Source organism: Clytia hemisphaerica, unplaced genomic scaffold, assembly GCF_902728285.1.
Source record: "Clytia hemisphaerica strain Z4C2 unplaced genomic scaffold, Clytia hemisphaerica genome assembly, whole genome shotgun sequence".
In the NCBI taxonomy this organism is placed as follows: Eukaryota; Metazoa; Cnidaria; class Hydrozoa; order Leptothecata; family Clytiidae; genus Clytia; species Clytia hemisphaerica.
This window is the reverse complement of record NW_027103527.1, coordinates 4276-16562: the sequence shown is the minus strand read 5'-3', so window position 1 is coordinate 16562 and position 12287 is coordinate 4276. Positions and strand designations below refer to the sequence as shown.

Here is a 12287-nt window from a genome sequence, read left to right as displayed (position 1 = left end):
TGTATATTAGGCAGTGTTTAACTTTGAAGTGGACTAACTTCCTTTTTTTTCAGCAACAATTTAAAAAATGAAAATCTTTGTAGCGGTCTGTCTTGCATTCATATTGGTGGAAGCCAAAAAGAAGGTACGAAGTTTCTTAATTTAATACTCTACTTCATTTTCAATATAACACTTTTTTTTGAGGCTCAGCTGATTTTATTTTTTCAGCACTTTGAGCTTCAGATTGTTCTTTGAAATCATATTTTTGTTTTTAGGTATTTTAGGCTCTATTCCTGGGCAGTGTCTTTTTAGACTATAAAATTCCAATTTTAATGGAATATTTCTGCTGGTTTTGGACTAGAAATGGGAAGGATTGTGACTAAGAACTGGAAAATATAGCTTTGTGTATATGAGGTAGGTTTATTTGATTAGCAGAACTAGAATAGCAAGTTGAAGATATTTGAGATATTTCCATAGGTAAACATTTGATTTGAAAAAAAAAAACACTTCTTGTGACTTCAGGAATGCAATTTGAAGTGTTCAAAAGATGACAAACAGAAAGTGTGTGGTAAAGATGGTGTTACCTACAAATCATTTTGTCATTTGCAACTTCAATCTTGCCACCAAGGAAAGGACATTGGCTTCGCATGTGATGGAACTTGCCCATGTGGTAAGTAATATTCACCCTAAACTTATATTACTGGAAAGTTTTCTCTAAAACTGGAATCAATATATGCTGAACATATGAGTGAACATTGAGTGAGTATGTCTATTTCTTATCTTTTCAGATCCGCCAGAGGTCTTCCAAATGGATCAAGAAACAGTGAAGAAGATTCAAGAAGCCAGATCACTCTATCAACTTCAAAAACACGAGAAAGAAGAACTGAACAGTGCTGATACTTTTGTAAGTACATTTTTAATTATGTTAAAAGTCAAATATTATCAATCTTTCTTCATTATAAGGTATTATAATGTATAAACCTATCTTTTAATATCTTTTTTAATAGTTGGCCAGGGAACTTCTTGGTGAAGACGATCTGAAGAGACATATCGCTTTAAAAGTCATGGAACAGGATAAGAAGCAAGGTAATGTATTTAATCAGCTTTCTATGCACGCTCGATCTTCAAGCAATGCAATTTATCGTAGAGATTGAAATTTTATCTACAATACAATGCGCTAAATCTTCTTGAGCACTTTGCAATTCTAACATTTATTTATTTCCATTCGATCAATCAATCAATCGTAATATTCAGAATATCATAGTATCCATAGATTTGCTGCTCTTATTTCATTAGTATTTATCCATTTTCAGAGTGTCAATTAAGTGAAATGGCAGAATTACCAACTCGTCTTATTGATTGGTTCCATGTACTTCGCATCAATGAAAAGGTGGAGGATATGAGAATCCAACGTATTGAAGGTGAACCCATCATGAAAGAAGAAAATTTCTCTGATGAAAAAATGAAATCAATGTGTAAGTAACCAACTGTTTCTATGAATATATAAGGCAAGACCAGTTGAGTTTTTTTTGACAAAAATCTCACGACATTGGATTGTCCAGTAAAATTTGTTTAACATTGAGTTCTAAAAGGGCCTATCAGTATTTTCTTTTAACTTTTATGACGGAGCTCAATATTTGTAGTGTCTCAATTTTGGGTATGATGTAGAGCAAAAATATTCTTACAATTTTCAAAATAGCCAGATTTGATTTGAATGTTATGTTGCAAATTTCATATGATTGTTATTGTTAATGCATATCAGTTAAAAAGAGTCACTAATTTCCCATTGCCAAAGAAATCACACTATATTTAAATTGTTCATATCTTTTAGATACCGAATTAGCTTGTTCTGATCACAAAGACCAAAAAGTTGAGAAAGCAGTTTGTTTGAAGCCTGTACAATGGATGTTCCATCACCTGGATGCCAATGGTGATAACCATTTGAGCGCAAGCGAGCTCTCAGACATTGAGGATATTCAGAACGAGAAATGCATCAAACCTTTCTTGCAATCTTGTGATCATGATAAAGATGGAAAGGTTGAATTAGCTGAATTCTGTCGTTGTTTGTGTGTCTGTAAGTCCACTGGAATTTCTTGATTACCTTTACATGCATGCCTTAATGTGTGTGGATTATGATCTTTTAATCTGGCGATTATGCTACTTTTTTATTAGATAGAAAATACTTTGGATGCGTTTGATTTCTGAATGAGTGTGTTTTTGCTCATTTTTTGTTTTCCTGTTTTTTAGCTCCACCTTGCACAAATGTCATCAAGAACGTACCAATCTTGATGGTTCGTGGACAACCAGCACCTATGCCTGGTTTCTTTGTACCAAGATGTGATGATGATGGTTTTTTCATGCCTGAACAATGCAACCCAATGAAAGAATGTTGGTGTGTGGACAGAAACGGTGGCGAACTTCTCGGTACAAGAACCAAGAAAGGCTCTGCTACCTGTGATTGTAAGAAACTTTTACACTTTTGTAATTCAACACGCTACGCGTAGAAAAAATTGTGTAGACGTTCATTATTTTTGAGGCTCCATGCAACATAATAGACGATTCTTTGCTAATAGCTCATTGTAGCTGTTTGACCTAATTTGCAAAAAAATGATCCGACTTTTCTCATGTTTTCCCACCTTTCTATTAGTGGCTTTGAAGAGCAAATATTTTTGTCTAACGGAATGATGGCGTATAAAATTACATTTGATTTTTATCCAATAAGTGTTAAATGTTTCTCTGAGACTTTGATTGACATATAACCTCTGTGTTACATTTTCAGCTTACAACACAAAGAACCCTTCATCGCGACTTGTCCCTTTGAATATCAACAATGAGCAAGGACACTAATAAATTACAATAGTGTTTGAATCATTTTCGAAAATGACTATTTATCGGAAATTTGTTAACTTTTTGTATATGTAAAATATATCTATAGTTTTTTATACTCGAAACCTTCTCATTGTACATTTACGTTGGTGTTGATATTTTTGACATCGTACGAGGCTTCGGAAAAAGCTTCTATGTTTTGATCTACTCAACTGAAAAGGGGTGTCTTACATAGCTTTTCATCTAAAGGTGTTTTCGAAAAGTTCTCTATTGGATAAGCGCCAGCTTTTTCTCCTTCTGGTGTCAGAAAAATATTTTTATATTTATGCGTTTTACATTTAGTTTTTTTACTACTACTGAACTACTATTATCACCCTTATTTTTTGTACGTTAAAAGAAAAACAGATTGAGAATTTTAGTAGATTTTTTTAGTTCAATTTTTTTCTACTCTATATTTTTTTTCTCTATGAAATATTAGTCTACAGGGGAGTCTCTTTACAAATACTAAGGTCATTGTTGTCATATTTTTATCGAATGATGTGATCATATTTTGATAAGTGGCTGATGAAAAAAATGTAAACAAAACATTGTCAATGATAAGATGTGATTTCATCTGAATGACGACTTCCGCTCAACTTTTCAAACTGTCTTCAACATGGAACAGTTTCTTATTTCACACAAAAATTAGGTTGTTTTAAAAACCTCATAGAGATGTCGGCGACTCCATAGTAACTTATTTTCCAAGTTTGTTCAAAGATGACATGTTTGAGGAAACCAATACGTTTACCATTACGTATGTCTTCTATAGTTTGCTAAATTTTCAGAATGACACAGACCTTTAGCTATATATAACATATGCGTTCATAGAATGAACTTGATACGTTCAACGTATTTTAAATAGCAAACTGAGAATGTTGAACTGACGGCTTTCCCTTTGAGATGCATTTCCTGCAGCTAACGATTTTTAAGAGGGAAGTGATGACACCACGGGATTCGTCCTATCAACAAAGGATCGATTTATACTGCAGTGCAAAAAGTAGAAATAGTAACAGCCTCGGTTTAGTTAATGCAACCAAAATCTTTTATCTGATTATCCACCTCAGATATTTTCACCACCTACTCAAGAAAGCTACCCCTCGTATTAAAAATGTAAAAATGGCAACAATTAATTTTCTTTCCCGCATTTTTCACTTTCAGTGCAAAAAAGCCCGCGATTAACTCGCGGCCTCAAGATCTTCGCTCGTTCTATCATTACACTGAAACCTCTTTGATAATTGCGCAGGAAAAAAGACATGATTGATCCATGCCTACCACTACATGTTTTTTTTTTTTATATAAGCATACAAAAATCCGAAAACAGGCTCAGAGATGCTTAGGTCAAAAGCTTAATAAGGCTGAAATGCTTGAGGGGATGCTTAAATCTAAAGCATAAATTTAGGGAAATACTGAAAATCCGTAAAATTCCAGCCAAAAAAAGCCAAAATCAGGAAAAAAACATTTTTCGTAGGCTCAAGTAATGCTTGCCATATGCTTAATTTTTCCCCATATCTCAGCCTAGATATGCTTATAAGTGCAATGCTTATAAAAAAAAAAACATGTAGCACTCTAGCCCCGACAGAACTTAGTTTGCCCCGGTGGTGTGCCCAGCTTCAAGATTATGCCCTGGTACTTCCCGGATCTGTATCCTATCCTACCCGGTAAAAAATCCGGAAATAGTTAAAATTTCTGCTAAAACGGCACCCTGTCAACACGTTGAAAGTGAAAACGAAAGTCAAAAAAAGATGGCGGATATGGCGAGTCAAAATATTTTAGACAAAAATCATGGGTTTATGAAGTTTATCATAAAAAATCAGCACGATCGTGATAATTATGATAAGGAGCAAAAGCATAAATACAATAAAATTCGAGAGGGACTTGAATCGCTTAAAATTGCTGAGAACGTGTCAGTAAAAAAAGGAAAAGAAACCCCTACTAAGACGGAAAAGAAGAACAGCAGCAAAATGGATTTCAAATCACACAGGAAGAATGCTGTTGGACCTGTGAAAGACTTTGATCTAGATGCTTTCAGATTCAATGATTTTGAAGAAGATAATCTTTCATCTTTAAAAGAAACTGACGAGTTAGATTATGTACCATCAAAGCTAGAAGGTAAACAGTCATTATATTCCCTTCTTCATTGTAAGGATGCCACATGCCGACAGTAACATCCCATCGTGCATTTTTTATGGATCCATCTTTTCAGAAATTTTAAGGATAGCACGTAGCACACTCATGTTTGAAGATCTAACTCCTAGAGTCAATGAGCTTTTCATTCGAATACGAAACCAGCCAGGGAGCTTCAAATGCCCAGACGATGTCAATCGAACGGAATCGAACGAAAATTCCAATCGAATCAACAATCGAACGCAATCGAATGATTGCGATTCGATTGCCGAACGCAATCGAACATCAATCGAACGTAAAATTCTAGGTAAAATTTGATTGATTCGATTGATATTCGATTACGTTCGATTGATATTCGATTACGTTCGATTGATATTCGATTACGTTCGACTGCGTTCGACGGGTGGTCAATTAAATTAGATTCCAATTTACCTCAATTCCTTTCAATTTCGAGCGCCTCTTATTAAGTAGGTTATGTATCGATACGATAGATAAATCAACGCAACGAACAGGCTTTGACACACAACCTGCAGTAAACACGTGGGCCTGCATGATCTGCATTTTCTAGAATCCAGGCTAAAATGATTCATATCATCTTGTTTAACTCTTCAAATGTTGAACGAGAATCAGCGTTAATCAACAGAATCAATTAGTCGAATCAATTGAATCCAGACACTAATCGAACGCAATCGAATCAATCGAGAAAATTGCGGTCATATTCGATTGGCATTCGATTGCGTTTGGCAATCAAATTTCAATCATTCGATTTCGTTCGATTGCGTTCAATTGATTCGGCGTTCGATTTGTTCGATTGACATCGTCTGGAAATGCTTTCTTAAAGAAGCAAGTTGTCAAATGTTTTTTCAAGGTTTCCGGACTGTTTTATGAAATATGGGAAAACCCATAGCTGTCAACTCTCCCGCATTGCGCGGGAGACTCCCGCATTTCCATGTCTTCTCACGCATTTTTGGAAGACTCCCGCATCTCCCGCATTTCAGCTGTTGAGAGCTAAAATCTCCCGCATTTGCAGTTTCCGTTGTGGAAAACTGTTAATCGAAAAAATTTTGACGAGTTGAAAAAATTTCAACGATTAGTTGATATGCATGTTGCCGCTCACCTAACTTATAAGCGCTAAATAACTTAATGTGGTAAAAAAAGACGCGTGCGCACAATCTATTTTAAAATAGACTTTGTTGTGGAGCAATCTTCTACAGTATGCTTGTGCTCCTCGCTCGCTTGCGCAGGAACGCAGAACGCAGAATTGCGCCACAATAGAGTCTATACGTTATTAAAATAACTATACGCATGGAGTTTTATTAAATATTTTTGCCTCAAGCTGACCATCGATACTCCTGCACTTATCACGAATTTTTCATGCGCGCTTTTTTTCCCTAGCTCTCAGCATTCAGTTCTCAGTGCTGGATTATTTGGTTGTTTGTTTAATGTTGGATGATTGGCTTTTTCTTGGAAATAAATTTATAATGTAACACAATAGTAGCAAAACAAGTCAAAGAAAGGAAGAACGTTGAAATTTAACTTCAAATAGGATAGTTCAGTTGATTCCAATGATTTTAAGAAAAATTCTGGATCCAAAATTCTTGTTCAGAATTCTCTTGGGGTTACTTTCAAACAAGGTCAAGGGGTAACAAACTGCAGATTTTTCAGGTCTATAATTTTTTTGAATGTAGATAATAATGTTAACAAGTTATAAAAAAGCTTTGTTTTGTTTCTTTTGACTTTTCTTCATTAGCTAGGTACCTCTGCGGACCGGAATGTACCGGAATGTCCTGTGGTCCTGTCCTGTGCACTGTGTAATATAGTATCCGACCGTCTGTGTCCCCTTCATTCCTAAAAAAACTTTGGGTCTGGCTGGAGACTTCAAAAATGGTCCGATTTGTTTGAAATTTCCCGCACTTGTTCCTTGGGTGCATGGGGTGGTTTTTTAATTTTTTCAAAATTTTCATTTTTATGGGCGTGGTCAAGAGTTTTAGCCCCAAAAGTAGGCTAAGATCTTTGGGGCATGCTTGGGGCATGCTGATGTATTCAAAAATGGTCTAATTTTCCACACTTATTCCTTGGATGAATCCATGGGGGTGTTTTTTTTTTGTTTTTTTTTTGATTTTTTTTTCTGCAGCCACAGCGGTTGCGGCCTCAGCATTACCCAAAAAACGCAAAATCTGAAAATCTCCAAATAACTATAAGAACTGAACTACTTTGAGTTAAGGGCTGAAATTTTGCACAGTGACTCACTTTCAGATGTAGATCATGATTCAATAATTGTTTTTCCCAAAATGAGGCTATTTCAAGATGGCGTCTGGCAGGGTAGGGCCGATAAGCCGTTTTGACCGTTTTGGACCGAAATGGCCTAAATATCATAAAAAATGCATTTAAAGTGTCTTTATTGTATGTTTTCTTATTCTTTATGATATTCTGAAGTTGTGTACAAAATTTCAGCTTTCTAGCTCAATTTTACCAGCAGAAATAAGCAAAAGAAGGTTGAAAAATCAGACAAAACCGCAATCCAAGCCGCAGCGGTGCCGCCATCTTGATAAAACTAAAATTTCGAAATTTTTACAATTGAATTAGTTTTTATGACTTTTTTGCTGATAGAATGAAAAAACAAACCTCTAAAAAAGATTCTAACTCCATAGTTATGGCAATTTCAAAATAACCCTTATTTTAGCAGTTTTCGCAGATTTTTGCCCATATTTGGAAATTGAAAGTGACGTCATCACGTGACAATGAAATTTTTGGAAATTCTTTTTTTAGAATTTTGTTCCTCTCATAACAGGGTACGTTTGTGCCAATTTTCATGAAAAAAGGTTAAGCCAATCTGGAAATCTGGTTCTGCCAAAATAAAAAATAGCCCGGTCCAAGTAGGGTTAAAACATCAAGGAGGCTGGAGACTTCAATAATGGTCTCATTAGGCTGAAATTGTATAAGATCTTTTACTTTTAGATAGAGAATTATCAGTTATACATCATGAATATGTTTCAACTATCATCATATGAGACTACTTACACTTCTAATTTCCGTGAAACATATTACTTAGATCTTCTTAAAGATGCAAGAAAGAGCAAAAACTATGCAAAGTTCACAGAGTGGGTTGCGAAGAAAAGCAAAGCTATCGAAAAATTTTCTTTACAGACTTTTTTTAAAGATTTTGAAGAAAATTCTCGTAAAAATATGTACAGTAAATTCAAACCAGACTCCATATCACATGCAATCTTTCCTAGTGACAAAGAATTGAAAGAATTGTCTCCAGTTTGGTGTTTGGGTGATGGAAATTGTTTTTATAATGCCATATCAATGTTGTTAACAGGTGATAATCAATTGAAGTACGAGCTCAGAATCAAAATTGCTCAAGAACTTATTGTTAACAGAGACTTTTACGATAATGAGAATTTCAGAAATTACACTGGAAAGGATTATGATTTAGAAGTTGAACAAAGCATCAAACTAGGAACATATGCATCTATAACTCATCTTACAGCTTTAGTTAATATTCTTGGCATTAAGGTTCGGTCAATTTACCCTGAAAGTGACAATTCAGCTGTGAAAAGAGACTTTTTTAACAAGATTTTCAATCCATTGAAAGACCTTCACCCCACTCATTGCCTTACTCTAATGTGGAGCCATACTCAAAACACTGAAATGTTTGGCTGGTGTCCTAATCACTTTGTACCATGCGTGCTGAAAGATTGGTTAAGCTTCGAATATCCCTCAATTGTCCGCAAACCTACCAGGAAACGTACTTTCGAGACTGGAATCGTTGGAAAGCCAGTAGTAGTAGATGATGGTTCTGACGCTGAAGAAGAAAAAATCCAAAATGGTAAAAATAAAGTAAACAAAGTAAAATTCAAAAAAACGGACAAAAAACAACATTCAGCTTCGGGGACATTAAATGACTATTTTTCCAAAATCAACAAAAAGAAACCAGTGGTAGATCAAAAACTGTCACTAAAGAAGAATGTGAGCAATATAAAATGTGAAACAAAAAGTGAAAATTCAGCACAAAAACTGGACATACCGATCAAGAAAAAGAAAGTGACAACAACCCAAAAAGAAAATAAAGAACCAAAAACTGAAAAAGTGAACAATATAAAATGTGAAACAAAAAGTGAAAATTCAGCACAAAAACTGGACATACCGATCAAGAACAAGAAAGTGACAACAACCCAAAAAGAAAATAAAGAACCAAAAACTGAAAAAGTTACAAAGTCCAAAGGATCTCAAAGCTACGACGTAAAGTTTTCGAAAGAATGGACTAAAATATTTAATTGTGTCCAACCTTGCTCAGATGGTGCAATCAATGCTTTCTACTGCACCGTTTGCTCTAAAAAAGTCAACTGTTCTCATCAGGGAATTGGAGATGTAAAAAGACACATTGATTCAAAGACGCATAAAGAATTTGCTAGACATTTAGAAAAACAACCAAAAATCTACCAAGAAAGGCCCACCGATTACAAAGTAATTTTTTCAACCTTTAAATATAAACATCCATTAAGCTTGGTTTCCACTGTGTGATAACTTGTGATAGTGTGTGATAGTGTGTGACAAAAAACTTGAGATAAAATTTTGTTTAGTGGAAACGCATCTGTCATATCCGCTCGTAGAAAGAGGGAAAATTTGCGATAGCAAACTATGGAATTTGCTTTCTATTATATTTTTAACAAAGGAAAATTGAAATAACAAAGAAATGTGACGTAGAATACACCAGGTGTGTCGGGGCGCCTTTTGAACTTTCTTGTCACACGTTATCTCACACAATTTTCGTGTTCTTGGATTGAAATTCATTTCAATCCAAGAACACACTATCACACGTTGTCACAGTGTGATAACGCGTGATAAAAACTCTTTTTAAACGTTTCCACTATGAGATAGAATTTTATTTTGTGATAGTGTGTTCCAGACAGGCTGTCTGTCACACATTATCACATGTTATCACACAGTGGAAACTAAGCTTTAGGGAACTTCAAAAAGAGCATGCCATCTTAAATTATTCTACCTATAATAAGGTGCCTATAATAAGCCTAATAAGGTGATTGTTTCGATTTTCCTGTTATATTTAATCCATCATTTTTAAATGATCTAAATGACTTGAATTTGGACAAATTGTCCAACTATCCCCTGCAAATTTGAATAAGAGTGGTTCTGAGGAAATTGTAATGATTTCTCAACTTTTATCAACATTTCAGGTGATTGAAGCTGAACTAAGATTCGCCTTAGCACTGCTGAAGCACAACGCTACCTTTGCTATGGCCGATACTTTGTCCCCGTGCATTCAAAAGACCTTCAGTGAGTCAAGAGTGGGAAAGTCGTATGGTTCAAAGAAAACCAAAACAACCTGTCTTGTAAATTGGGCATTAAAACCATATTACAGGTGATATTTTTTTAACATCATGATTTAAGGTTGCTAGTGTAGTAATAATGATAAAGGTCTTTGAGTAATATTCACTGTAACAAAAGATGACCCGGTTGAATTATTTCCATGCTTTCGATTTCATGCAAGTTGAAAACCACCCACTAAACCCTACTGTTGGAAGACCTTTTTTCCAGCAGAGATATCAGTTTTTCATGATTAAATCAAATTCTCGATTTTAGATCCAAACTGGTAAATCACATGACAAGTGAACCTTATGCATTGGCGTCAGATGGTTCCAATGACGAAGGCTTGATAAAGATGAATCCATTGTTGGTGCGGATATTCGACGTTAACGAAGGCAAAGTAGTTTCCAGACTATTAGACATGTGTGTAACCAAAAAGAGCGATGCTGAGACGTTGTTTAATAACATTGCAGAAGTTCTATTGGCAGATCAACTTAGTTGGGACAACTGTGTCGCAATAAGTTTGGACAATACTTCTGTAAATGTTGGTAAGAATAACTCAATCATGACCAGAGTTCTGGACAAAAACGAAAATATTTTTGTAAATGGTTGTCCTTGTCATATTATACACAACACTGCAAGCAAAGGGGCAGAAGCTTTTTCCAATGAAACAGACTTTGATGTTGAAGATTTTCTCGTCGACCTTTATTATTACTTCGACAAGAGTAGCAAACGCAAAGTGAATCTGGAGGATTATTGTATTTTTTGCGATAAAGATTACCAGGAGATTGTCAAATACGTTTCAACAAGATGGCTCTCACTAGAAAGGGCAGTGACTAGAACATTAAAAATGTACAAGGCATTGAAATCTTATTTCCTTTCTGTCGAGGATAAAGGTGCCAGATTTGATAGGCTTGTAAAAGCATTCAATGATCAAATGACAGAAGTTCATCTATTCTTCTATCAAAGTGCATTACAAGTGTTCATCAAATTTAATATGTGTTTGCAAAGGAGTGATCCACTGATTTCTCGACTTCATGAACAAACCTAGAAATAATTATCAATTCAAGAAGAAAGACTTTCGAGTTGTTACCATTTGAAAACCATTCTTCAGACTACTACATCATAGCATATTTTCTAGATTCTTTGAGGTAGATTGTTGTAGGCGGCAAAGGCTCACAGTGTTCTGATATATATTTTGTTTTATTACCATATACAGATTTAAACCATTATTATCGTACCATAAAGGATTAGAAAAGGATGACCTCTGCGAAGAATTTCACAGTTACCAGATGCTGAAGGAGACTGATTTCCCTGAAGCTGTTTGGGATCGAGTCACGAATAAAGAAGGCAGTTTACTGTTGGATCATCTCTGGAACGAAATCGGAAAAATCAGAAATGTAGATGGACCGTTCAAGTATGCAAGATTATTCAGAGTCGCCCAATGTGTTCTTTGCATTCCCCATTCCAATGCCGAGGAGGAACGCATTTTCAGCCAGGTGAAGAAAAATAAAACTTGTTTTCGACCGAGTCTTGACCCAGATGAAACGCTCGGCAGCATTATTGCCACAAAAATGGTAATCGAAGACAAAGATATTTCAAAATTAACCTTCGATTTAGAATTGCTTGATCTTGCAAAGACTGCAACAAAAAAGTATAATAATCAACACAAAAAGAAATGAAAATAAAATCCATGTTCTTTTCTTTTTCTGTTCGTTATTATACCTTTTGGTTGTTGTCACTTTATCATTTGACTGTTGATATTATGTTTTGCTCTTTTGTTTTGGCCATTTTATTGCAAGAAAAATATCTTGGTATAGTGCGTCACTCTACTACGGAAAATATCGTTAACAACTTTCAAGTAGAATTCTTTTCTTTCAACTATCGAAAACAATAGAAATTAAGTGTTTGTAAAAAAGACATCTGAAGTAGAGTGAGTGAGTGCATTTAAGTTGATACCGTAACATTTATTTTTTTCTTATTTGTTCTGA

The 12287-nt window shown here is 35.0% G+C and overlaps 2 protein-coding genes across 2 annotated transcripts; both read left to right on the top strand.

Moving 5' to 3' along the window:
• Positions 1 to 26: 26 nt before the first annotated feature.
• On the top strand, positions 27 to 3309 carry LOC136799406 (testican-2-like). Its single transcript, XM_067056118.1, has 8 exons — positions 27 to 124; positions 502 to 649; positions 768 to 883; positions 987 to 1065; positions 1293 to 1454; positions 1811 to 2053; positions 2227 to 2439; positions 2759 to 3309. The coding sequence occupies exons 1-8, from the start codon at positions 68 to 70 to the stop codon at positions 2824 to 2826; spliced, it is 1086 nt and encodes a 361-aa protein (XP_066912219.1). The 5' UTR covers positions 27 to 67; the 3' UTR covers positions 2827 to 3309.
• A 4845-nt stretch (positions 3310 to 8154) lies between these two features.
• Positions 8155 to 11344, top strand: LOC136799405 (uncharacterized; the record flags this gene model as incomplete). Its single annotated transcript, XM_067056117.1, is given in 3 exon segments — positions 8155 to 9438; positions 10167 to 10351; positions 10573 to 11344. Coding segments are annotated over 3 exon segments (2241 nt in total), but the record flags the coding sequence as incomplete, so codon positions are not given.
• Between the last annotated feature and the right edge of the window lie 943 nt (positions 11345 to 12287).